The 27,248-nt window shown below is 38.5% G+C and overlaps 1 protein-coding gene across 1 annotated transcript in view; it reads right to left on the reverse strand.

Moving 5' to 3' along the window:
- CUBN (cubilin) overlaps positions 1-27,248 on the reverse strand; it is a 273,800-nt gene that overhangs the window by 35,673 nt on the left and 210,879 nt on the right. The window contains exons 55-59 of the mRNA XM_074358517.1: positions 26,244-26,400; positions 24,049-24,198; positions 14,058-14,258; positions 13,134-13,263; positions 2,491-2,708 (exon numbers count right to left, since the gene is read on the reverse strand). Coding sequence (XP_074214618.1) covers positions 2,491-2,708; positions 13,134-13,263; positions 14,058-14,258; positions 24,049-24,198; positions 26,244-26,400 — 856 coding nt within the window. The remainder of the gene's footprint in view (positions 1-2,490; positions 2,709-13,133; positions 13,264-14,057; positions 14,259-24,048; positions 24,199-26,243; positions 26,401-27,248) is intronic.

Genomic DNA, 27,248 nt, shown 5'->3' on the forward strand with positions numbered 1-27,248 from the left:
GGAATGCATCCTCATGAAGCCATGGGTAGCACCATGCTGACAGGTAACGAGATCCCATTTCTGCTGTCCACGTGCACATCTTTTCTCTGACAGTGACCAGAAGAAAATAGTTACTGATAGAGACTGTCCAATGCTCATGGATGAACAGGGCCTTTATCGATGTAAGATTTTTCCTTCTGTGCTACTTCAGTTCAGTAAAATCACATTAAGCCCCAAAATATGCCTTTTTGTAGCTCAGAATAACATAGTAATTAACGAAGTGAGACAACACTGGCTAACTGGGGAAGCTTCAAGGAGAAAACCGTGTGGAGTGCTTTAGGGTTATTTCAATGGTCATGTGAGACTGTATCAGGAAATGGAAAAACAACTCGAAAGCTGCTACCAAGAGCAATGCAAGAAAGTATCACTTGATTCTAAAGTCTGTGCTAAAGGCAAGAATAGACAAGTTCCTTTGCACAAAAAGATCTCCAGAGGAAAATAAATTTCTCTTTCAAAATAGCCTTCTCTGTTTTGTAGGCCACTTCATTTAGGCAATTCTATTAAGGCAATACTGCTGCCCGCCCATGAGACTTGTTTCCAAGTTATTGTTGATACAGATAAGTAAGGTAGTTGGCAAAATGATTTTCTGATACAATTTGTCACGACGTCTGCCTTTCATTGGGAAGCCTTCAAAACGCAAATGTCTAACGGCGTGAAAAAGTAACATACAAAGGGTAAAGTGGTTGAAAGCCCCTGCCCTGGATCAGAGGGATAAAGGTTATTATCCACAGCACCACAGAAAGAGGAAGGAAGACTTTCAACAGTGAGTCAGGAGTCTTACTGTACAAAACCTCCCAGGTCTCTCTGAGTCTTCACAGTAAGCAATTCATTTGGTGAACTGTTTGTTTTCAGAACACTAATTACATCTATAGGCAAATGGAAGAATCAAAACACTTCCCACAGCCAAATATCAATTATCTTAGACGGTGCCCCTGATGCGATTAGTACAGATAGAGAACAGATTAGCCTTATATTTTAAATGATTCAAAAGTTCTAAGTTAATTTTACACACATAATTACTTCTCAGGAGCAGGAGGAACAGACTAGGGTGCTATTTTTGATTTATCTTCTCACCTTTTTCTTTCATCTCTGGATGACTCCCAGATCACTACCTTCAGCCCAAATCACTTCTCAAACTTCAATTTCCTCCTATATTTCTCCATTTAGATATCTTATGGGCCCTTCAATCTAAAATGCTCCAAATTGTAGTAGAAAAGAACAAATCTGATTCCATATTAGACCCGTTTCTTTGGCTTTAACCCTGCGCCCTGTTTCCTAGGCTCAATCTTGCTAGCTCTGCACCTTTTGTAAAAGAATGATGCCTATAGTCTGAAATATACAGGAGAGCCTATTCTCAAGGCTCTGACCCTTAAGGATATTAATATTTTTTTACTCATATAAAGATAACAATTTGCAGAATAGAAAAAAGCATTTGTTTTGTTGGAGGTTTTACACGGGCACCATGACCTGACCCACATGGATAGCTACAAGAACAAAGAATTCCAAGAACAAAGAATTTCTACACCAAGAAGTTTGCAACAACCAGCCATACCTCCTCCCCTTTTTAGTATAAAAGGAACCTGAACTCTGACTTGGGGAAGAGGGTTCTCCAGGACATTAGTCTGCCATCTTCTCGGTCAGCCGGCTTTCCAAATAAAGTCGCTATTCCTTGCCGCAACACCTCATCTTCTGATTTACTGGCCTGTTGTGTGGCGAGCAGAATGAGTTTGGACTTGGTAACAAAACCATATATAATATTTCTTCCCTAAATCTTAGCCTCCTAAGGCACCACTACCCAACAACTTACCCATAAGAACTCGTCCTCAACCCGTGTCATGGAAAAATCATCAAGTTCCCAACTTTAGTGTATTCTACCTTCTAGTGTATTCTACCTTCTGCGTATCTCTGAGATTTCTATCCCTCCTTCTATCTTTATTCCCACTAATTAGTTTGAGCCTGTAACTTCTTCTGTCTGGAGTTCTGTGATAAGTTTCTTTCTTCTGAGGTTATGGGGTCCACCAAGAATTCCTCTACCCTACTACCACTATGATCTTTCCAGAAGTCCAGTCTGGCCATGCAGTCTTTACTTAAAATTCTCTCAGACTCTTCACCATCTTGAGGATAAAGTCAACATAGGCTACAACATCTTCTTTCTTGATCTGGCACTTGCAACCTTTAGGCTTAACTCCTATCATTTCCACAGGTGATAAAACGAGGCTCAGGTCTCATTTGAGATGGTGGTGTAGACACTTCAAATACTAGAGAGAGACATTTGTTTAGCGATTTTTTTTTTCACTCAAGATACATCATATGTAATTTTTAAAATCAAAATTTTATGTGACTCATTTCCCTCAACTTAAATGAAGCACAACTTAAACAGGTGAAAAAAAATTAAACAAAGCAGAAAAGTAAAAGTCACAAAAAACAGATTAACATGTCCAAAATTCTTACCCAGTGTCTCCCGGAAGGTTATCTTCCAACCTCTTGCTGTTTGAGATGAATCCGTCTTGAACACCAGGAACATCGTATTATTGCTGCTCTTCACGTTTGGTGGAAGCTGAGAACCACAGAACTTGCCAAGAAGGCGATCACTGATGTTAGAACCATCATAAATTGCCAGGTAGTCTTGGGAGCAGAAGGCGGAGGGAACCACATCAAAATCACTGAACCTGTGAAATGAACCTTGTGAATACTGATGTTTTCCATTTGGATTCCATTAAATTGTAGCTTTAGTTCTTATTTTTTTTAAAAAAAAAAGACAAGACAAAAGCTAACAGCAGAGCATCTAAGATTCACTTGATAGGAAATATTAGAAATAATATACTATTTTACTGATCAGTTCAAAAGTTTAACCAAAACTTTTTGACTGACTAAAATATGTCAAAAAGTGTGGTAAGTACTGAGACTACAAAGATGAGTAAGATACAGTCCAGGACTTCCAGAATTTACAGTCAAGGACATATAAAGTATATTTGACATTAAGTTTTGACAAGTCAAACTGATATTTATTTATCATTTAGCAACACTTCAATTTTCCAGTCTCCTTAGAAATATGGTATTTACTCTCTTCCCTTGTTATTTTGTGAGATCCAGTGATACCATTATCCTATTCTTTACAGGAAGGATGCTAACAAAATAGAGTAAAAGAAACACTGATTTTAGAATCATAACTCCATTCTCGTTCCCACAGTCTGTTTCCTTCTTTTAAAATGGAGTTTATTTTAAGGTTAAGTGCAACAAGATATAAAGACCAGAAGACGGAGAAGATGGCGGAGTAGAAGGACGCTCGCAGGTCACCCTCTCCCACAAATACACCAAGACCCAAATCTACAGACCCACTCAGCCAACCAGAGCACCTGTGGAACACCGACAGAACATCGCCCTCTTCAAAAGACAAAAAAGCCAAAAATCTAGTAGGAGAAAAGGAAAAAAGAAAGAACAAAAGGCAAAGCAGCGCGGGACGGGTCCCGCGGGGAGGGAGCGGCAAAGGAGGACTGGCGCTCGCTCGCTGGGTCTCCCCTCTCCAACTGAGAGGCCAGCGGGACAGAGGGGGAGCCTCCGAGGCTCGGATCTGTACAGAGCAGCCCTTGACTGACAGAACTAAGTTAAACGGGCACAGAGCGTCCCCCCGACACCCAGCCTGAGACGCGGGCCGGCAGTGGCGGGCAGGGCCAGGCTGCACAAGCCGGGCGGAGGACGGAAGCGGCTGCACGGAGGCAGCCCCGGGGGAAAGCAAGGGGCTGCGCGCCGTGGCTGTTGGTGCACAGGGCAGAACAACCTGGGCCCTCCATAAAACAGCGAGGTTGATGTGCTCTCGGGGGAAGGGTGCACACCCCCATCTCTGAAAACCCGCGGAAAGTTTTCGGGGGAAGAGAGGCGGGGCACAGGCACAGCCGCCATATCCTCCGCGCTGAGCACTCAGGCGGGGGCGGGGGCGAAACCTGCATCCGCACCGAAGGGCTTAGCAGCCTCAAAGGCCAGACTGAGACTGGCCTGCAGCCTGGGGCAGATAGGATCCTTCCATCCTGGTCCCTCAGAGAACTTGCTCCACAAAGACAAACAAGGAGCTGGGTTTTGGCTCGGAGCAGGGACAGGGCTGTCCCTCGGTCTTCCCTGAGCCCACCCGCGGAGCGCCGACGAGGGCGGAGCACGCAGCAGCACAGAGAGCGGAACTACCGGCGGAGCAGGTAGAGGGAGACCGGCCCCCCCCCACCCCGCCTTTCGGGCAGGAACACAGCCCCTGACCGAGGTGCTGGGAGGGGGCACGACCCGCCCTCCTACCCGGCCAGTCTGCAACATCTGACTGCGGCATCAGGAGGGGCAGCGACCCGCCCGCCCACAGCAGAGAGCTGCACCTGACCCAGTGTTAGGAGGAGGCGCGATCTGCTTGCCGACAGGTGCTGGGAGCAGCACAGAAGAGGGCGCCAACGGAGGGCCTCTGAAAACAGCAAGCTGAGCTTCCAAAACAGGACGAAGACAGAAAGACTTCACATTAAAAGCACACACTCCAGGAGAACACCGACAAAACCCCCCCCCCTTTTTTTTTTAAATCTGTTTTTACCTGTTCTATTTTCTATTACTCTCATAATCTTCTTAATTCATTTCTATTTCTCTTGGGTTTTGATGTCCTGCTATTGATTAGACACCGGTTTCAAATACATCTATTCATCTCCCCCCCCCCTTTTTTTGTAAAGGTTTCAAAAGGACGTCTCAACCCGATTAATACTCTGCTTCAACTCACTCTTCTATTATTCATTATACACTGTTTTCAAACCCTCTTTCTCCCTTCTTTTAAAATTCTTTCTATTTTTTTTTCTTTTTTTCCTAAGTTCTATTCCTAAATAGGCATCAGATAGATAAAATCCTTAAAGACCAAAATAAACAACTGATACTCCATAAACCACAGTGCCAAAGAGGTATGAGCAAGATGAAGAAGCAGAAAAACCTTTCCCAATTAAAAGAACAAGAGAAATCCCCTGAAAGAAAGATCAACGAAATAGACATCGATAGCCTACTAAGATCAAGATTTCAAAAAAGGAGTGATCGAATTGCTGAAGGAATTAAAAGAGATAGTGTTTAGAGATATAAAATATGTCAAAAATGAAATTGAAGCTATAAAGAAGAGCCAAGTAGAATGGGTAAACTCATTGACAGAGATGAGGAATGATCTAATAGCTGTGCAAAGCCAACTAGATAATGCAGAGGAACGAATTAGTGATCTAGAAGACAGGGCAATATAAAGCACCCATTCAGAAGAACTACAAGAGAAGCAAATAAAAAATAATGAAAATAGCATAAGGGACCTATGGGATAATATAAAGCGTCCCAATCTTCGTGTCATAGGGGTCCCAGAAGGAGAAGAAAGATCAAAGGGGATTGAAAAGGTTTTTGAAGAAATCATGACTGAAAACTTCCCAAACTTAAAGAAGGAATCAGATATCCAAATACAGGAAGCTCAGAGGGTCCCAAACGGGAAGAACCCAAATAGACCCACACCAAGACATATCATAATCAAGATGGCCAGAGTCAAGGATAAAGAAATGATTCTAAAGGCAGCAAGAGAAAAGCAAAGAGTAAGTTACAAGGGAACCCCCATAAGGCTCTCAGCTGACTTCTCTACACAAACACTACAGGCCATAAGGGAGTGGCAAGATATATTCAAAGCCCTGAATGAAAAAAAGATGCAGCCTAGGATCCTTTATCCAGCAAGGCTATCCTTGAGGATAGAAGGAGAAATAAAGAGTTTCACAGACAAAAAAAAAAAAAAAAAAAAAAAAAAAAAAGCTGCAGGAGTTTAGCAACACTAAACCCATGCTAAAAGAAATATTGAAAGGGCTATTCTAAATAGAAAAGCAGCAGGATGCTACAGAAATGAGAAACACACAACTGGAAAGGTGATAACTCATGAATTACAAATAAAATAAACATGAAATTATAAAAGAAGACATACAAATCACTGAGAGTGGGAGAGGGAGGCAGGGAAATATAGAATATTTTTTTCTTTCTTTTTTTTAAATTTTTTTAACAGTAGGATGGGTTTGAGATCATGTTACTATCAGTTTAATAAAAACAGTTATAGTAATGGGTTGATAGATTTACAAAAAAGGGTAACCACAAGCCAAAAATTTACAAAGGAGTCACAAAAATTAAATAAAATCCATGATAATACAAAGGGAAATTACCAAACCACAAAAGGAAGAAGAAAGGAACAAAGAGGATATACCAATTCAACTGCAAAGATAAGTTCAAAATGGCAATAAACACACATCTATCATTAATTACTGTAAATGTTAATGGACTAAATGCTCCAGTCAAAAGACACAGAGTGGCAGACTGGATAATAAAGCAAGAACCTTCAATATGCTGCATACAAGAGACCCACTTTAGGGAGAAGGACACATATAGATTGAGAGTGAAAGGATGGAAAAGGATATTCCATGCAAGTGGAAAAGCCAAAAAAGCAGTTGTTGCAGTACTGATTTCAGACAAAATAGACTTTAAAACAAAGGCCATAAAGAAAGATAAAGAAGGACATTTTATAATGATTAAAGGAGTGATACAAGATGAGGATATTACACTCGTTAATATATATGCACCCAATATAGGAGCACCTAAGTACATACAAGAATTACTAACAGAGATAAAGGGGGATATTGATGGGAATACAATCATAGTCGGAGATTTTAACACTGCATTAACATCACTAGACAGATCTTCCAGACAGAGAATAAATAAAGCAACAGAGAAATTAAATGATACAATAGAAAAACTAGATTTGGTGGATATTTTCAGAGCATTACACCCCCCAAAAATAGGATATACATTCTTTTCAAGTGCACATGGAACATTTTCCAGGATCGATCATGTACTTGGGCACAAAAGAAACCTCAACAATTTTAAGAAGATAGAAATTATCTCAAGCATCTTTACTGACCACAATACCATGAAACTGGAAATCAACAACAGAGAAACAAAGGAGAAAAAAAGGAAAGCATGGAGATTAAACAATATGTTATTGAAAAAACAATGGATCAATGAGGAAATCAAAGCTGAAATTAAAAAATACCTTGAGACAAATGATAATGAAAGCACAACCACTCAAAACCTATGGGACACAGCAAAGGCAGTGCTAAGAGGGAAGTTTATAGCGATACAGGCCTTCCTCAAAAAAGAAGAACAATCTCAAATAAACAATTTAACCCACCACCTGAATGAATTAGAAAAAGAACAAAAAGCCCCAAAAAGCAGCAGAAGGAAGGAAATAATAAAGATCAGAGAGGAATTAAATACAATAGAGATTAACAAGACCATAGAAAAAATCAACCAAACCAAAAGCTGGTTTTTTGAAAAAGTAAATAAAATCGACAAACCTCTGGCCAAACTCACAAAGAAGAAAAAAGAGAGAGCACAAATTAGCAAAATAAGAAAGGAAAATGGAGAAATTACAACAAACAAAATAGAAATACAGAATATCATACGAGAATATTATGAAAAACTATATGGAACCAAACTGGATAACCTAGAGGAGATGGACAAGTTTCTGGAAACATACTGCCCACCAAAACTGAATCAAGAAGAACCTGAACACTTGAACAATCCGATCACTAGAAAGGAAATAGAAATAGCAATTAAAAACCTCCCTACAAATAAAAGTCCAGGACCGGACGGCTTCACCGGGGAATTCTACCAAACATACAAAGAAGAACTCATACCAGTCCTTCTCAAACTCTTCCAGACGATTGAAAAGGAGGGAATACTCCCAAACGCATTCTATGAAGCCACCATCACCCTGATACCAAAACCAGGCAAAGACACTACAAAAAAAGAGAATTATAGGCCAATATCACTGATGAACATAGACGCCAAAATCCTCACCAAAATTTTAGCAAATAGAATCCAACAACACATAAAAAAGATTATACATCATGACCAAGTGGGGTTCATCCCAGGGACACAAGGCTGGTTCAACATACGCAAATCAATCAGAGTAATACATCACATCAACAAGAGAAAGGACAAAAACCACATGATCATCTCCATAGATGCAGAAAAAGCATTTGATAACATTCAACACCCATTTATGATAAAAACTCTCACCAAAGTTGGTATAGAGGGAACATATCTCAACATAATAAAAGCTATATTTGACAAACCTACAGCCAGCATAGTACTCAACGGTGAAAAACTCAAAAGCTTCCCACTAAAATCTGGGACAAGACAAGGATGCCCACTATCACCACTCCTATTCAACATAGTCCTGGAAGTCCTAGCCACAGCAGTCAGGCAAGAGAAAGAAATAAAAGGGATCCAAATTGGAAAAGAAGAGGTAAAAGTGTCATTATATGCTGATGACATGTTAGTATATATAGAAAACCCTAAAAGGTCCACACAAAAGCTTCTAGAGCTGATTGAAGAATTCAGCAAGGTAGCAGGTTACAAAATTAACATTCAAAAATCAGTTGCATTTCTTTACACTAATGATAAATCAACAGAAGAAGAAAGTAAAGAAACAATCCCCTTTAAAATAGCACCCAAAGTAATAAAATATCTGGGAATAAATCTAACCAAGGAGGTGAAAGAATTATACACAGAAAACCATAAACCATTGATGAAGGAAATTAAAGAAGACTTTAAAAAATGGAAAGATATTCCATGCTCTTGGATTGGAAGAATCAATATTGTTAAAATGGTCACACTGCCCACGGCAATCTACAGATTTAATGCAATCCCTATCCAATTACCCAGAACATATTTCACAGAACTAGAAAAAATCATAATAAAATTCATATGGAACTATCAAAGACCTAGAATTGCCAAAGCATTACTGAAGAGAAAGAAAGAGGCTGGAGGAATAACTCTCCCAGACTTCAACAATACTATAGAGCTACAGTCATCAAGACAGCATGGTATTGGTACCAAAACAGACATATAGACCAATGGAACAGAATAAAGAGCCAGAAATGAACCCACAAACTTTTGGTCAACTCATCTTCGACAAAGGAGGCAAGAATATACATTGGAATAAAGACAGTCTCTTCAGCAAATGGTGTTGGGAAAACTGGACAGCAGCATGTAAAACAATGAAGCTAGAACACTCCCTTACACCATATACAAAAATCAACTCAAAATGGATTAAAGACTTAAACATAAGACAAGATACAATAAACCTCCTAGAGGAAAACATAGGCAAAATATTATCTGACATACATCTCAAAAATTTTCTCCTAGAAGAAATAAAAGCAAGAATAAACAAATGGGACCTAATGAAACTTACAAGCTTCTGCACAGCAAAGGAAACCAGAAATAAAACAAGAAGAAAACCTACGGAATGGGAGAAAATTTTTGCAAGTGAAACCGACAAAGGCTTGATCTCCAGAATATATAAGCAGCTCATACGACTCAATAAGAAAAAAATAAACAACCCAATCCAAAAATGGGCAGAAGACCTAAACAAGCAATTCTCCAAGGAAGACATACAAATGATCAAAAAGCACATGAAAAAATGCTCCATATCACTAATTATCAGAGAAATGCAAATCAAAACTACAATGAGGTATCACCTCACACCAGTCAGAATGGCCGTCATTCAAAAATCCACAAATGACAAATGCTGGAGAGGCTGTGGAGAAAGGGGAACCCTCCTACACTGCTGGTGGGAATGCAGTTTGGTGCAGCCACTATGGAAAACAGTGTGGAGATTCCTCAAAAGACTAGGAATAGACTTACCATATGACCCAGGAATCCCACTCCTGGGCTTGTATCCAGAAGGAACCCTACTTAAGGATGACACCTGCACCCCAATGTTCATAGCAGCACTATTTACAATAGCCAAGACATGGAAACAGCCTAAATGTCCATCAACAGATGACCGAATAAAGAAGAGATGGTATATTTATACAATGGAATACTACTCAGCCATAAAAACCGACAACATAATGCCATTTGCAGCAACATGGATGCTCCTGGAGAATGTCACTCTAAGTGAAGTAAGCCAGAAAGAGAAAGAAAAATACCGTATGAGATCACTCATATGTGGAATCAAAAAAAAAAAAAAAAAAACAAACATAAATACAAAACAGAAACAGACTCATAGACATAGAATACAAACTTGTGGTTGCCAAGGGGGTAGCGGGTGGGAAGGGACAGACTGGGAGTTCAAAATGTAGAATAGATAAACAAGATTATACTGTATAGCACAGGGAAATATATACAAGATCTTGTGGTAGCACATAGCAAAAAAAAATGTGACAATGAATATATATATGTTTATGTATAACTGAAAAATTGTGCTCTACACTAGAATTTGACACAACATGGTAAAATGACTATTATTCAATAAAAAATATAAAAAACAAAAAACAAACAAACAAACAAACAAAAAACAAGATATAAAGACCAAACTGTGGTATCTGGCATATACTAGATGATCAAAAAAAAAACAAAAACAAAAACAACAAAAAACAACAAATGATCATCATTATTGTGATTGTGAATACCAGGAATATGAAATGTTATTCTTCATAAAAGAAAAAATGTAAGAAATCAATGGTAGAAAAGAATGAACTAAATTCTCTTGAGTCTCACGGAATTACTATAAATTCAGAAATTCACACTTCAGATTGCTGTGGTCTCCACAGCTCTCAGCTTTCATGACATGTGCTACGACTGCCCTCTTGTACCTCTGGAGATTTGACATGGCCCTGAGACATGCTTTGACCCCAGAAATGTAAGCAGGAGTCATGTGTATTACTTTTGGAAGATGTTTTAAAAACTGCTACTCAATCAGCCACACTGCCTTCTACTGCAGCGCTCAGTGTGGAAGGAAACAGAGAAAGGCATTTCCATCAACCTGGGTGGCCAAGTGACCATGATAGGAGAAGCCTCCCGTCAGGCCACACTGGACACACTCATACAAGTGAGAAATAAACATGTTGAGTTAAGCTACTGTGCCTTGGGCTTGTTTGTTACCATTTAAAACCTATCCTGACAGATACATCTCTGACTTTTCTTTTATGGTCTAACACAGTATTTCAATCCAGGCCCTCTGTTTTGTCACTATTTGTAACTATTCCCAGAGTTCCCAAACAAGCAGGCCTTCCTACATGGCTTTTCTTAAGGATTTTAGGGTAGGTATTTTATAGTTCATTTTTCTTGAACTGCTTAAATTATTTGATATCCTGTCATCATTACTGTAGGGTCTTCCTTCTCAGCTATTTTTTGGTTTTTCTTTCTTTTTTTTTTTTTTTTTTTTGGTATTTTTGCTAGCCTTTGTAAGAAATAACATACAATATAGAATGATTTGAAAATAACTCATGATTAAAGTATTCCTTTTAAGAAGCTTAAGAAAAAATGATACAATATTTTTAAAACAGGTTTTGGTTGGTCAAATGTTTTCAAAATGACAAAAATCAAGATGAAAAATTTCTTAATCTCTTTAACCACATGTAACATCTAACGTTCTTGTAAAAGAAGAGGTTGAACCATAGCTAGTTGGTTTCCAAAAACATTACAGTCAGTTTTACTCTCTATAGACAACACATTTAGTGCCCACAACACAAATCCACAAAGAGAGATCAAGATAAGAGGCCAGCATATTTTGAGAGCCTTGGTAAAAGGATTCATGTTTTATGATTGTCTACAACTTTTGTGGTGCCTAGAATAGTACCTGTTTCATAGAACGTAGGCTCCTAGAACGAATATAGTAAATAATTCTCCAAACATGCTGCTGTGAACTTTGACCGTGGTGAGCCCCAGGGCCCAGGCAGGAAACAAAAAGCATGTATCTAAACATACATGATAGTATGTGCTACAATCCTACCCATGTAAGAACCAAATATTGGGCCACAATAGCAAATGACAGCAACCAGCCCTCAGCTTCCCTTCACAGGCCTCCTGCTCCCGGCCATCCAGCAGTTTTTGTTGGTTCTTTTGTTCCCTGGACTTAAAGGGCTTTTAGGCTTTGGGGCACAGCTTCTTTACAAACAGTCCCAGGTGGGACCTGCAGGTTCTTCAAGGTCCAGCCTGCAGACCACTTATGGTCTGATAAAGGAACCAAATCAGGCTTGATGAGACCTGTTACGGTCCAAGGACCCATGTGACATGGGAGGTCCCCAGAGATCAACTGCAGAGAGTTGATGATTTCGGGGGAGAGAAGGTGATGACAGACATATAGGAGGGAGGAGGGGTCCTAGCCTCTTAAACTTCTATTTAAAAAATGCTGCATTGCCATAAACTACACCAACTTTCAGGGTTTTCTACCACATGCTCTTCATCACTGAAACACAGGAGCTAGAACTAGCTCATCTTAGATGACAGCAATTTTGAACATTACCACGCAGGAGAACAGGAGGCTGCTTTCCCGTAATCAGTCTTGTTGGAAGGAGGCAGGATCAAGTACGGGTTTTACTGATGATGTAAGACACCTCATGTAACACCAGTTTAGAGGTGTTCCAATACACAAATAAAAATGAATTTCTTAAGTGGTTAGAAAATGTACCCTTTGAGAGAGAGCACAGGGAAGTTTTCAGCACATGGTTTGGGGAGGAAATCTGATATGAATTCTGATTTTGACGGTTCATTAAATAGTGTGTCACTTTGGGAAAGTTATTTGATACTTCTCAGCCTCAGTTTTCTCATCCATAAAGTGAGATTAATAAGATATACCTCCTATGACTGTTCTAAGAATTAAATACAAGAACGGTGGATGTTTTCATTAACGTTCCTTGGATGTAATAAGTGCCCAGGAAGTGGAAACTGCTTTCTCTGGCCCTCCCCACACCCTCTGATTTCAAGATAGGCTTGTAATGTTACACCCCATTACACAAAATTTCTTTGAAAATGCTGGAAAATCACAACAATTGTTTTTAACTGGTGGAGTGCCTGTTTTTCCCTTGAATCTCTTTTGGCTTGTGTGGAGAGCAGGGGGCCCATTTCCCAAGTTTCCAGGATAGACCATACCATATACTCTCTCCCTTCCTCCAGATTCCCACATACACCATGGATGAGAATCAGTGCTCTGCATCATTAAAGGAGTATCTTTTCTGTAAGTAGAGCTGAAATGACTTTCTTAAGAAGGCAATGGTCCCTCAACGTACTTGAGCTGAATCACTCTGTCATCTCTGACGGTGATGGTGTACACACAGCGCATGTCGTTAGGGTAGTCAGAATAGGAGTAGGAAGGGCTCTTGACGATTCCAGTGGAGAGGTTGAACACGCCGCCACAGGCTGCAACAGGACCGGGGACACGCAGAGAACAATTACGACTCATCGCAGAGGAAAAGAATTTTAACATATTACTGACCACTGTACCTTTTTCCCCAAGAGAGATATTAATTATTTATCTTAAAGCAACAGAAGCCTCCCTTTATTGTGTTTACAAATAATTCAGATTTTTCCGCTGAAATAGGGAATAGAATCTTATGATTTTTAAACAAGCGTTGATCAAGCTGTCTACAAAGAGTGAAAAGGTCTTGGTAGCTACAAAGGTCTTTGTACAATCTATGACCTGTCTTCTTACTTTGCTTTTGATGTAGAGAATTCGCAAATTGTAACAGTTGAATACATTAATCTTTTCCTTTAGGACTTGTGCTTTTTGCATATTGCTAAAAAATTTTTTCCTCACCAGAAGATCATAAAAATATTCTCTTATATTTTTTCTAAATGTATAAAATATTGCTTTTCACATGAGTAAAGTGTCTTGGGAAAATGAAATATGCATCTGGACAGTGCAGGCCAAAAAGTCACCTTTTGCAATGTACAAACAAAATGGCAGGAACATTCATTCTAACTTAAATTATTACAACAAAACTCCTGCCAAAGCTCATGGAAGAGGGCCTCCCTATTTTTTTTTAAAAAAGAAAATATTTAAGCATTCTTGGACCGTGCACCAAATTAATAATTTTTTCTCTTAAAGTCTCGGCATCTTCAAGTTGGTGATGTGTGAAGCACAATGAAAACACCTTGTGGGAATTGATCAAGAAAAAAAGAAAATCCCAAACTACATCATTCTGGCCACTCACGGGTTATCCTATAGGAAAACTTGAATCCAAAATCCGGGGTGTGTGCATTCGAGTAGAAGTTAAGCAGCACTGGACCAGAGACGGTAACAGGAGACAGGATCTCATCCCCACAGAGCGTCGCCAGAGGCGTAGAAGATAAGTTATAACCCTTAATAATGTGCACGCCGTCATTGTCACAGCTTCCTGTTACGGTGGAGCGAGCTGTACAAAGCATGGGACAACCAGCAGCAACGTAAATAATGATCAGAAGCAACAGAAACAATCAAACACAAACGTCAGGAAGATTCATGCAATTTACATAGAAATTAAAATGAGAATCAACAGCCATTTGGGTAAATGCTGTTTAACCTGGTTTCCTGATGAAAACAATGTTTACCCTAGTTGCAAAACATGCACAGGTATGAGAAAACAGGTTGAACTTCAGAACAGATAAATCCTATTTAGAAACAATGCAGAATTTTCTTCCTTAAAAATTGGCTCCTTTAATTTGGTGATTATAAACTGGGGACAACTGTGCTTCCTAGGGAGATTTGGCAATAGCTGAAGACTTTGTTTGCTGTCATGCTGGGGTGTGCTGCTAGCCAGGAGTGGGTAGCGGCCAGGGATGCTGCTAAACATGCTATAACACTCAGGGCGGCCCTTGATCCCCTGCCTTCCCACTACAAAGAAAATCACCCAGCCTGAAATGCCAATCGTTCTGCTGCTGAGAAACCCTGCTGTAACTTGAAGCTTATATGCAGACAAAGGACTCCTACCATCAAGAGGCAACTAGGAATTCCTTAATCTTTATAAAAGAACTGTTATAAATGTTCACACAAACAATATTAACTAGAGTTTCATGACCATAAAATACATATCATCGTTTTGTTCTCTAATTATAAAACAGATGGACTCCAACCCATTCCAAAGAGAAATACAAAACAGAATAAACAAAAGAATTAAAATCTTTTATTACTACAAATTACCCAGTCATTTTTGTGGGTGAATTATACTATTGAAACATTAATTCGGATCATCTTGAGAACGGTCTTTCGTAATCTAAGTTTTATTAACATAAAATAATATCATGCATTTTATGTGGTTAAATATTCATTTGAAACATTGAATTTAATGCATCTGTCAAATCTGAAAATACAGATGAGCCATGCTATGTTCAGTTAATCTGCTCAATATTTCTATCTTTTCCACTTTTTTATGACTAAAAATACTATTGAAACAAATATTCTCATATATAAATATTTGCAGAAGTTTCTCATTTCATTAAATACATTTTTTAGAAGTTGAGTTACTGGTACTAAGGTGAGATTCTTTTTCAGGCTTATCCAAGTCCTCTGGAAAAGTGTTATTGCCAATTCACATCTCCACAGCACATTAGGTATCTGATGTTTCCTCAATTCTACATTTTCATCACCCTGTAGGGAAACCCTGTGCTCATTAACAGTCACGCCCTATTCCCCTTGCCTCTTGACTGCCCTCCAAGTCCAGGGAACCACTCACCTACTTTTAGTCTTTGTGGATTTGTCTACTCTGGACATTTCACATAAACAGGATCATACATCGGGCCTTTTGTGACTGGATGCTTTTACTTAACATGCTGTTTTTTTGACGTTCATCCATGTTGTAGCACACATCAACATTTCATTCATTCCAAGCTCAATAATATTCCATTGTATGGATAAACCACATTTTGTTTATCCAGTCAGGAGTTGATGGACGTTTGGTTTGTTTCTATCTTTTGGTTATTATGAATGGTGCTGCTAGAGGTGTTCATGTACAAGGATTTGTGTGGATGTATGTTTTCAATCTCTTGGGTAAATAAGTAGGAGCAGAATTGCTGACTTATATGGTAACTCTATGTTTAACGTTTGGAGGACCTATCAGCCAAATAGGCTGCACCATTTTAGCACCATATCAGCAATCAGAACCAGCAAGAGTGTGCTAACTTCCTACATCCTCGTCAACACTTACTATTGTCTGTCTTTTTAATTTAGCCATCCTAGTGAGTATGAAGTGGTAGCCCACTGTGGTTTTGATTTGCGTTTCCCTATGACTAACAATGCTGAGTATCTTTGCATGTGCTCATTGGCCACTTGTGCATCTCTGAAGAAATGTCTATTCAAATCCTTTGCCATTTTTAAACTGGGTTATATGTTTTTTGTTGTTGAGTTGTAAGAGTTCTTTTATATTCTAGATATTAGAATAGTCATAAGCTTTCATTTCTCTTCGGTAAATACCTAGGAGTCGAAAAGCTGGGCCATAAATTAGCTGTATATTTAATTCCATAAGAAGCTGCCAATCAAATTCTTCCAAGTGATTACATCTTCTCATCAAGAATGTATGATGCTTTCAGTCATTCTGCAAGCTTGCCATCATTTGATATTGTCAGTCTTTTTAATTTTATTCACTCTGTTGAGTGTGGAATTGTACATCATGGTATGTAATTTACTTTGTTCTGATGACTAATGATGTGGAATACTTTTCATGTTCTCAATGACAAAAAAAAAACATTTTTTATCTCTTCTAGATGCTAACTTGAACATGTATCTAACACCTACACACACACACACACACACACACACACACACACACACACACAAAGGTACATTTTACCTACTTAAAATTCCCCATTGGAACTGACCAAAACTACATTACATTATATAAACACATAACTATGATATAATGGAGTCTAATATCAGACTGTCTATTTGCTATTAGAATACTCTTCTAAATTAAAGGAACCATGGTATATATTTACTTTATAATTTCAAGTCTCCTGGCACTAGATCTTGGTTCAAGGGTGGGCATGTGACCTAAGCCAATCCAATTAGAGAGCAAACTTCAAGACTCTTGAGATCTGGAATAGACAGTGGTGTGCTGGTAAATGTAACAAGCAACCCTCTGAAGGAAGGAAAAAAGTCCTGATCTGCAGCATTTGCTAATTTCTGTAGTGTAAATACTCCCAGGATAGCCAATTTCAAGCTACTAACATAAGGTAATTAAATGCAGAATTTGGAATAGAGAGCACGGTTGACCCTTGCAAGATGGTACAAGCCATCTCCAGCATGCCACTGGATGGACATCCTCTCTCTTCCTGGATGTGCGTGAGGGGCACACGAGCCCCAGTGTAAGGGCAGCTACCCTCCAGCCAGGAGAGAAGCCAGCCAGCTACACTGGAGTAGCACAGAGTGAGAATAGAAATATATCTGATGACATAACTCAAGTGCTAGACTAAGCAGATATGAGGCCCACTCAACTTTGAGGTCTTCTAGAAGTAAAACCAATGTATTACTCTTTTAGGTTTAAGCCAGGCTGGATTCGGTTTCCTGTTAATTGTGCCATAAAACTCCTAATGGATGCAGTATGGATTATCCTAATCATAATCATGGCTGGTTTTTGTTTTTGTTTTTGTTTTTGTTTTTGTTTTTGTTTTTGTTTTTAATAGAACCCCACCATCCTGAGCACTGTTGATAGATTGACTGATTATTCCGAGGTAGGATGTCAGACCCAATCTCGGCCAACCAGATGTGTTCAAACTGTAACTGAGTAGAAGGGAGTTAATAGTAGGAGCCAAGTATGTTCAACTCGAAAACATCAGCAGTTGCTCTCCTGACTGCGGTAGGAAGCTGGGCTGTAACAAGGGAAAATGAAGTTGACACGCAGAAAGAGAACAGAGGAGAAAAGACAGGGTTCCGAAGGCTTCTTGTTACTGCTTCTGCTTGTTCCAGAAGTCTATTGTTCCCGTTCTTATTTTTATACCTTCCTTTGATGAGATGAGATAACTCACTGTCCTTCCTATAAACTCTATGTCAAAGCAAACTTGAAGACACTCTACCACTTTTAACTGAAAGAATCTTGATGTACACATTTTCTTTTTTACATATGGGTACATCAAAAACCTTCTCCCCTTTCTGGGTATATTATCTTAGAGAAAAATTGGTATTTTTTATCAGAAAATATCTATGCCTTTAAATCTTAAGTCATTTTAGGAACACATTTGGCTTTTTAGCTATGCTTCTATACATCTTGAAGAAATTATGAGGTTATCAATTCAAGATATATTTATTAAATTAACCCCAAAGAATTCCTTCTTTTGAAAGTCTTGGACTAGAAATGCTTCTAATTGGGCATAAATCTACAAGTTAAAAATATGAAAGATTTTACTTCAATGACATTACCATGTAATCAGAAGAAATATAATGTTGGAAAAATAGGACAAAAAAGAAATACATTAAATTCAGACCCATGTTTTAAATACTGCCAAGTTTTGTACAATAATTATAACCTTGTCTTATTTAAAAAAAAAAAAAAAACAGATTTGTTTGGAAAAAACAAAAGCTCCACTGGAAAATGAAACATTCAATGGGGGTGAGTTTGAGATTCAAAGAATATTATGAACTATAAAAATATCTTTAGCCAGCAATAATATATAAAGTCATAAAAGCAAAATCATAGAATGAAAGGAAATATTGTTGACATTAGATTAAAATCTCAGCTCTACACGGGTCAAATGGCCTGCCTTGGAGATATCCTTTAAGTATTAAAGAGTTAATTTTTCAAATCTTCAATGATATAGACTATTACAATGGTGATTGTATTAGAAAATTATGGAAAGGCTATGAAAGATAAGGGAAAGTGTGTCATACTTGATTATGTTTCAAAACTGAAAGGAACTAGTTCAATTACAGAAAGTTCATTCATGAAATAGCAGTTGTATATCTATACTGAGACATAACCAAAACTCACTAGCTGTTTACAAAAGGCCTGTATTCAACAATAAGGAGGGGCAGAGGAAGTTGAGAGGGGATTATAATATTTTTGTAGATGACAACAGATCATCAAATAACTGAGCAAACCGTTCAAGACAATCTGCTCATTCTTAAAGCCTGGCTCAAAAATTGTGAAATTTATCATATTTGGCAAGTTGCTTAATGATTAAAACATCCTTGTGTCCTTCCCAGTAGTCATTTCTTTAAGGTAGGATGCTCTTCCAAATTCCATCCATAAGAAATCAAGTATTACATAATATCATAATTTTTAAAGTTACCTGAAGTCTAAGAACATATCAAGGTTAGCATTAACAAGGTAATATACAAGGAAATGAGATATAAATATGTCAGCAGACATCAAGTAATTCAATCATGTACATCTTTTTCTCAAGTTCTACATATCACCTCACTGCATTAGCTCAAAGACATCAGTCTGATTCTTCAATGAGAAGACACTTGGTGACAAAGACCACAGACATGAGAAAATAATGATATTAAACACCTTCCCATAATCATAGGGGAACCAACTGAATATATAACCAAAATATACACAAAATTCTCAAGTAGAATACAGTTAAATGCAGCTACGATGATGGTCTTCTAGGGAGAGAAAAGAATTTAGTCAAGGTTTAAAAAAGGTTCTTCAAGGAGCAAAATGGATATCAAAGTTGAGCTGACCAAGAGGTGGCATTCAATCAGAGAACCTGTCAGGGAGAGCAGTACGTGGAAGCTGAATGATGCTGTCTCCACGGACAAAAGCCCGTGTCAGGGGACAAGGACCTACACTCATTCTTAATACTGTCTTCAGGAAAGGATTTGGGGGATATTTACTATTCAAATCTCTGAGGTGCAAAACAATTCTCCATGACTTGTTTTTCTGACTATTTTCCATCCTTCTGAAAAACCTTAAAATACATTTATTATTTGAAATGGGTAAGGCTCTAGCCAATGTACTGAAATATAATTTTTTTATCCCATTCTTCTGGGCTTTATTACAGAGAGCAATGTTCAGTTCTGGATTTCATCATGATTCCAAGAACTTCGAGAGAATTGAAAGGAAACCAAGGATGAGGAACTCAGCAAATAAACATAAACTTGTGTAATGTAGATTTAGACTGCAATTTTCCCTCAGAGTCACAGATAGAAAGGGAGAGGTGACAAAGAAGACTAGAAATAGTGAAAAATCCTTTTGGTTGAAATAGTTTCATATTGCAGATAAGATAAAGTCTTTTCAGTAAAACAGCCAAGGGCTCTTGGAAAAGGGATGTGAATCCGGGGGCAGCTCCCAGTAGCCCTGACATTCCTCAATGGAGGAATGGTTTGTGGGAGGGAGAAGAGGGTGGTAGGTTAGACTAAGCTCCACAGAGCGTGAAGGCTGTCTTGAAACACAGGCAAGCAAAGAATCCCACATAACTAAACCGTCTCCTCTGGGGCTTGGCCAATTTGAGGAAAATACCAATAGGAACTATTTCACAAGAATCATTGCCCAATGCTTTCTAACATAATGTATTGTGAAACGGGCCTATGTTCTGATTTCTTGAGAAACAACTGAGAAAGCAAAGCAAAGAAATTGTGAGTAGCTGGATAATGCCACTTAAAAAAAATAACAAAAAACAAACAAAAAAACCCCTTAGATTAAATGGAGGGGAAATGGTAACTAAAACTGCCGAAACTAATTGTCATGCTTTTTGGTGGAAAAAGGGCAAAAGGAAAAATCTAAAAGTAAATTTTCTTCTTTTTTTTATTAGGTATAGCCTGTAAACTAGGACTTCTAAGTGAATGAGGGAGAATTCAGGGGGACCTTGAAGGCCGTCTCTAGAGGACAGTAAGCAAAAAGCATCTGCATTGGTCCTCCCCATTTTCTGTGCTAAAGCACTGCTCTCTATCCAATTCTTATCAAGAGATGCTCCAGATCTGAGAAAAACCGAGTTTACAATTTGTCTAGAGGTAGGATTTTTCTAGTTAAAAATTTGTAAAGCCCTCATTATTACCAAGGTGAGTCAATGTTATTACCTAATTTTAATGATAGGAAAATTAAGGCACTGAAGGCACTGGCTTGCCTTAGGTTATCTCATCTGCTAAGTGTTTTTTCTTTATCTATAAAGTTAAAAAAAAAAAAAAACCTATAAACTTCCCAGCAACTTGGAGGCATCTACTTGTCCACATGAATAGTGAAAACAGAAAAATATACTTTTAGGCTGTTCAATATTTGAGAAAATAAAATAAGTATTCATTTGATAACATCTGATTCCAAAATAAGTCCAAACATTGATGGATTCGCCCTCATGGTTTGTTGTCGGCTTTTGTCTGTTTCTGGTGTTTCATTTTTGACCAAAACAACATTTTGAATTTGTCTAATCTCTATTTTATTTTTCAAGTTTTGGAGACACTGTTAAAAGGGCCAAGAGCCATTTTAGTCTTGAGATAACATTTTTTTAAAAAGTCTTGTAAATGCTCAAATGGAAATGTTTTCCATGACTTTTGATTACTTTCCCTGGAATTTTTACAGTTCAGTAGTGATTATATGGAAAAGAAGAGGAGTCTGTAGCTGGTGGAATGAGTAGTATTGGAAATGTAATAATAAAGAGAAAAAGAAACTTAGGCCAAGACAAAATACCAGAACACACCTTTAGAGCAACTTATTTTAATGGAAAGTAGGTCACCGAACATTTGTAACCTCCCCAGGACACCAGCGTGTAGCTCAGTAACCAGTTCACTAGCCTGAAGGGTAAAACCTTTCCTCACCAGCTGTCGGGGTTTAGCAGATACAATGTATGGGCAAGTGTGTTTCCCCATAGTATTTTGTAGCCCGGGACAGCTCATTTTTTTCTTGACAGATCCACCTTTTGTGCCAGTGGCCCACCCAAAGAGCAGATCCAGACCCTTCATCTCCACCCAGGTCAATGCGGACTCTGCTGGCCAGCTTGGGCTGAGAAATGCCTAGTCATTTGGACCATCCCTCAGAAACCATTCTCTGGCCTGGGAAGACCAAGGCTCCCACCAAAAAAGCTGTGATTTTTCCTGAGAGCAATTCTCAGTTTTATCACGATGCACCGTACATGAATTCCTCAGACTCGCTTAGAAGAGGTGGGAGGTAATATGATTACTAATAAGAATCCAATTACAAAATAAATCTGATTAATGTTGCCCTTTTTGGGAATCATCACAATTCAATAAATCTAAGCCAGAAATTACTCTCTTAGCTGTTTGAAAATGCCGAGTGCTTGTAACACTGGAAATGTCACAAGACATCATCATAAGGATATCATCTTATAAAAAAAAAAAACAACAGTCTCTTTAACTGGGTAAAAATTAGCAAATCCATTTGTAAAAGGGAAATCACTTAATCTGGCAAAACCAACTATCTGTTCTCAGGTGACTTGTACAAGGGTGTGTCTGAAGATCCTGACTGGTGGCAGCAAAAATAACCAAGCAATGGCCACTCTGATGAATGAGGGTTCACAAAGTATGTGTCTATAGACATGATTTGACTTTCATAACTACCATTTTATAGTTTTTAAAAATTACAGTGATTATCAGAAAGATTAAGTAATTTGGACAAAGCTATGTAAGTAAGTGGCCAACATGGCACTGAGATGCATCCTAGAATTGTGTCCGCTTCTCCCAGCACACACCCCACCCCCCATCAGGTCATTCACAGTATACTCACCCCTCTAGTCACACCTAGTCTGCTAAACTCAGGGAGCTGCTCTTTGGGGTCAGTACAGGTTCCCTTGTAATAATACATATACCATTGGTACTGGCAGGACTTTTATTATACAGTATATTTACCAGCACTTCCTTTTCTAAATGATATAGGCACATGACATTCTTGTGCTTCTGCAATTTAATGAGAACAAATGTTCATACAAATGCACAACCGAAGCCACATGTTTTTCCTCTTTTATTCAAATAACTTTCCTTCAATTATAGGAATAATAGAAAAGGGATAAAGAAAATAAATATCACCTACAAACCTATAACTCGGTAGTAGCGACTCTACATGCTGCTTAAGAGCTTTACAGATTTTATTCACACAGGTTATTTTAAATTAAAAAAATTGGATCTTTTATATAAACTGTTTTACCTTCCCCTAATACTTTATATATCATGAACATTTTTTTATATTACTGGAATTTTGTGCTAGTAAATGCTGGAAAAATTCTATTTTACTCCATAGTCCATTTTTATGGTGACATTCATCAACCCATACTTGGCATTTTCTAGCCAACCTGTGCAAAAAACCACAACTTATAGAGATGCAGGAAAAGGAGGTCATAGAAAAAGGATCAACTGAGAGAGGCTTGGTATAATTTATCAATGCACAGCACTGACATGTCATTTCTGTTTTTATGAAGCATAAATTTCCCACGTGCTGAATACTGTAGAATACTTTGTGAAGTTTAACTTTTCACTGCCATGGGAGACTAACCCAAACAGAAAGAAAGTTTGATTATACAGAGGAAGCCTGATAAATGTACAGATTAATTGTGATTTAAAACCAGGAAATTAATTTGTAAAAAATACTAATGTGACTGAGCAGTTGAAAATGCCTGTCTACTTGAAGGGATCTCTTTTCTGCAGTGGGGTACCTCTCCTTAGATGTCATGTTGTGTTTATTGTAGTCAGAGCCCGGCCCAAACCAGCAGCTCCCCTGTACCCTTTGCCAAGAGTCCATTTCCAAAAGCCAGGGAATGAACTCAAAGGGGCACTGAGGTTAGGGTTTCTCAATCCCCGTGCGATTGATGGAGATGAAAAAGGAGATGAAACGGTGTCCCATGGTTATATTTAATGAGATTAGAACAGATATTTATTCATTTTATCAATTCATTCACCTATCAACATTTATGGAGCACTGACTGACTCAGTTAGTTTAGTGTGTGTGCATGTGACTTTGTGTAGGCACATTTACATATGTAGAATAAATACAAATGAATAAATTAGAGACTGTAATTAACATATAGTAGATTTCAACTTACTTTAAGCCATTTATATGATGCTTCTGTTCTTAAAGCTCTTGGGTTATTTTTTTCACCTCTGAGTGGAATATGCAGGATGGTGTATATGTTCTTAAAACATTGGATGGAATTTTAATCACACTTACATCAACTCCACTGTAACATTTTTAATATTTTCTTTAAATGGTGATTTTTAGACTATCTTTGCCTCTACTTCCCACACGTTCATTTAAGAAGCAACTGTAGTTTACATAAGAATAAACTTACCTTCTAGATGGAAAGACACAAAAGTCAAGAGGACCACGGACAGAGGATCGGCTTCTATGATGTAGGTGCAGTTCATGTTGTTGTCGTATTGTTTTGGATAGTTTGGAGAAACGATGTAATCTGAAGGGTTAGTGAACGTCCTTCCACATACTACAGGGGAAGAAAAATGGGTCACGAGAACATTTGTTCTCACATATAGTATCTTTTTATCAGTGAAGGAAAGCCTCAAATTTCCTAAACTCTCTAGAGATATATTTCCTGAGATACTCCAAGAGGAAGAAATAATTAAGAGAATGGAGCTCTGATTTAAAAACAAATATCCAAGCAAATTGAGAACATTGAATATTTTGAGAAAATGATGCAGAGTTTTGGCCTCAGTGGATTTTACCACAAATCCATTGCAAATCACTTAATTTTAAGACACTAAAGAAGGGATGACTTAGCAAAGATTGAATAGGGTTCATGTAGCTAAAGAAATAAAACTGATGAAACTTGATTTGTACCAGATCAGTACACTAAGAAGTTTTATTTTTTGTTTTGTTTTTAAAAATATTTAATTAATTTTTTTTGTTTTGTTTTGCTTTTTTGTTTGGTTTTGGGGGGAGGTAATTAGGTTTATTTACTCACTCATTTATTTTAATGGAGGTACTGGGGATTGAACCCAGGACCTTGTGCACGCTAAGCATGCACTCTACCACTGAGCTATACCTTCCCCACCCTTAAAATGTACTATAGAAAGATATGCTATTTTCATTGCTATTGCTATCTGGCCATAAAAACAATACCTTCTTTTTAAAAATGGTTGAATTTATTAGTCCCAACTCTTTAAATTTTTTCATTTTTTATTGAAGTAGAGTTAATGTACATTATTGTATAAGTTACAAGTGTACAATATAGTGATTCACATTTTTTAAAGCTCATGCTCCACTTGTAGTTTTATGAAATATTGGCTATATTCCCTGTGTTGTACAACATGTCCTTGTCGCTTATTTTATACACAGTAGTTTGTATCTCTTGGTCCCCTACCGCTATGTTGCCCCTCCCCCTGGTAACCACTACTTAGTCCTCTGTATCTGTTTCTTTTTTTGTTATATTCACTAGTTTGTTGTATTTTTTAGGTTCCCTGTATAAGTGATATCATACAGTATTTGTCTTTCTCTGTCTGACTTATTTCACTTAACATAATACCCTCTAAGTCCATCCCTGTTGTTGCAAATGGCAAAATTTTATTCTTTATGGCTAAGTAGTATTCCATCGTACATACATACCATATCTCAAATTCTCACATGGATCCTGGTGTTAGAAATAAAGACAACTAACTTTACCACTAAAATGACATTTGTTTTCATGTAACTACTAACTAGTTAATCCACACACTCCCTACCTATCACTGAGGGAAATAACAGTATCCTTTTAAACTGATATTAAAACACACACATTCGCAGATACAACAAACCAAGTGAAGACCTCAAATTAGGTCTGGGGTTGTCTTGTGTTACTTCCGTTACACCCCACTCTTACTCATGTCGGAAATACCTGTTCTCTGCACTGTTTCCTCTAATTCCTTTCACCAAGCTTTTCCCTAAGCAGTGGTTTGCAGTTAGCAGCTATTTGATTTCATTCGGCCAACAGGCACACACACCATTATTTCTCAGACTTGAAAACTGTTCCATGTCCTGCTAATCTAATTTGTGAGTAGTCATCACAGAAGGAAGGGAAAATCCTGAAAAAAGTGACTCCCAAGGTTGACTGAGCATGGCAATTAGCTGGGTGAGAACTAACCACATAAGGCCCTAGGCAGGGAAAATCTGAATTCAGAAAGGCTCGGGGTGAGGCCCACGACTCAGCGTGCTTTTACAGTGCCAGGTGACTCGGTTGCAGGTAGGCAGTGGGTACAGGCTGGGCACAGTGACTGTCTAGTAATTACTGCCGGCTTCTGCCCAACTCCTGCCCCACTGTGGATTGTAGGGCTAATTTCAGACACTTCTTTCCTGACCTAGGGTTAAATTCAGTTCCATTCTTGCTGATTTTGCAGAAAGGGTGCACTTTCAGGATTAGGTGACCTGCCCAGGCTCTTCTCCTGGAACCCTCAGCTCCAGCCAACCCTGGAGCAGACCCCACACCTCTCCCCACGCCTGCCTGTGGCAGCCACACCCTTTGAAGGACCTCTCTGTTTGGTTTTTAGTGCTACTTACGGCTCATGAAGGATGCAGAGAAGCCCTGAGCCGGGGCCTCCTGAGACTGGAACACGGCAGTGAACGCGTTTCCTGGAGTGACGATGGCACCGGGAGCCACGTTCCCACAGCTCGTGGCCATCAGGGCCCTGTCGGCCTCCTGTGCTCCCGCCCATACCTGGCAGAGCCACAAACATGACTTAGTGCTCCTGGTTTTCCCATCAGTGTTTAAATGTGCTTAGGCTGGAAAATAATGGTACTCAGGTGTATACAGACCTAAACTTAACAGTAAATACAACACATGCAAATCTGCAATATTTTCTTTTGAGAATCATTTCTTTAAGCTGCTTGTTTACAGCACAGCCCGCTCTTGATTCTGTCAAGGAGACTGTGTTCACTTTTGTGTAGCTAGGCAATGATTTTTTTTTTTAAATCAATCACTACCCACTACCAATCCTCTTGCCTTCTCCTAGTTGACCTGATCTAGCTGAGCTTGCTGGGTGCAAGGGAGACAGACCAGCATGGATAATACCATGGGGTCTACCATTTGTCCTGGGTGGCTGGCAAACTCTGGACTGCAAGTAGAGGACATTTACCAAGCCAGAAGCCCATGGAGATTAATATATTTGTAAAGCATGAAGAAAGCAGACATGAATTTCAAGTCTACATGTAATTACCATGAACTGAGATAAATCATGGAAGACTTCCTGGTAGTGTTGAATTTTTAAGGTTCATTTTGAAGAAAGGATGAGATTCAGTCACTGTGCAATTCACTGAAGACCAGGTGGTCTGGGTCTGGTCACTTTAAAAGAAGCAACCAATACGCTCATTTGAAAAACAGTTGCTGGGGAATAAATCATGAGTTTCAAAATTCCAAGTCAAACCAATCCTAACTGGTCTAGGGAAGGACATTAATCATAGTGCACATAGTGCATTAATCATTTTGCACATGTTGAAGTGCAAAAGGGAGCTGTTGTAGAGCTGTGGAGAGGATATAAGAAGGGGCTTTACCTGACCTGGGGGGAG

Source organism: Camelus bactrianus, chromosome 35, assembly GCF_048773025.1.
Source record: "Camelus bactrianus isolate YW-2024 breed Bactrian camel chromosome 35, ASM4877302v1, whole genome shotgun sequence".
NCBI classification, from domain to species: domain Eukaryota; kingdom Metazoa; phylum Chordata; class Mammalia; order Artiodactyla; family Camelidae; genus Camelus; species Camelus bactrianus.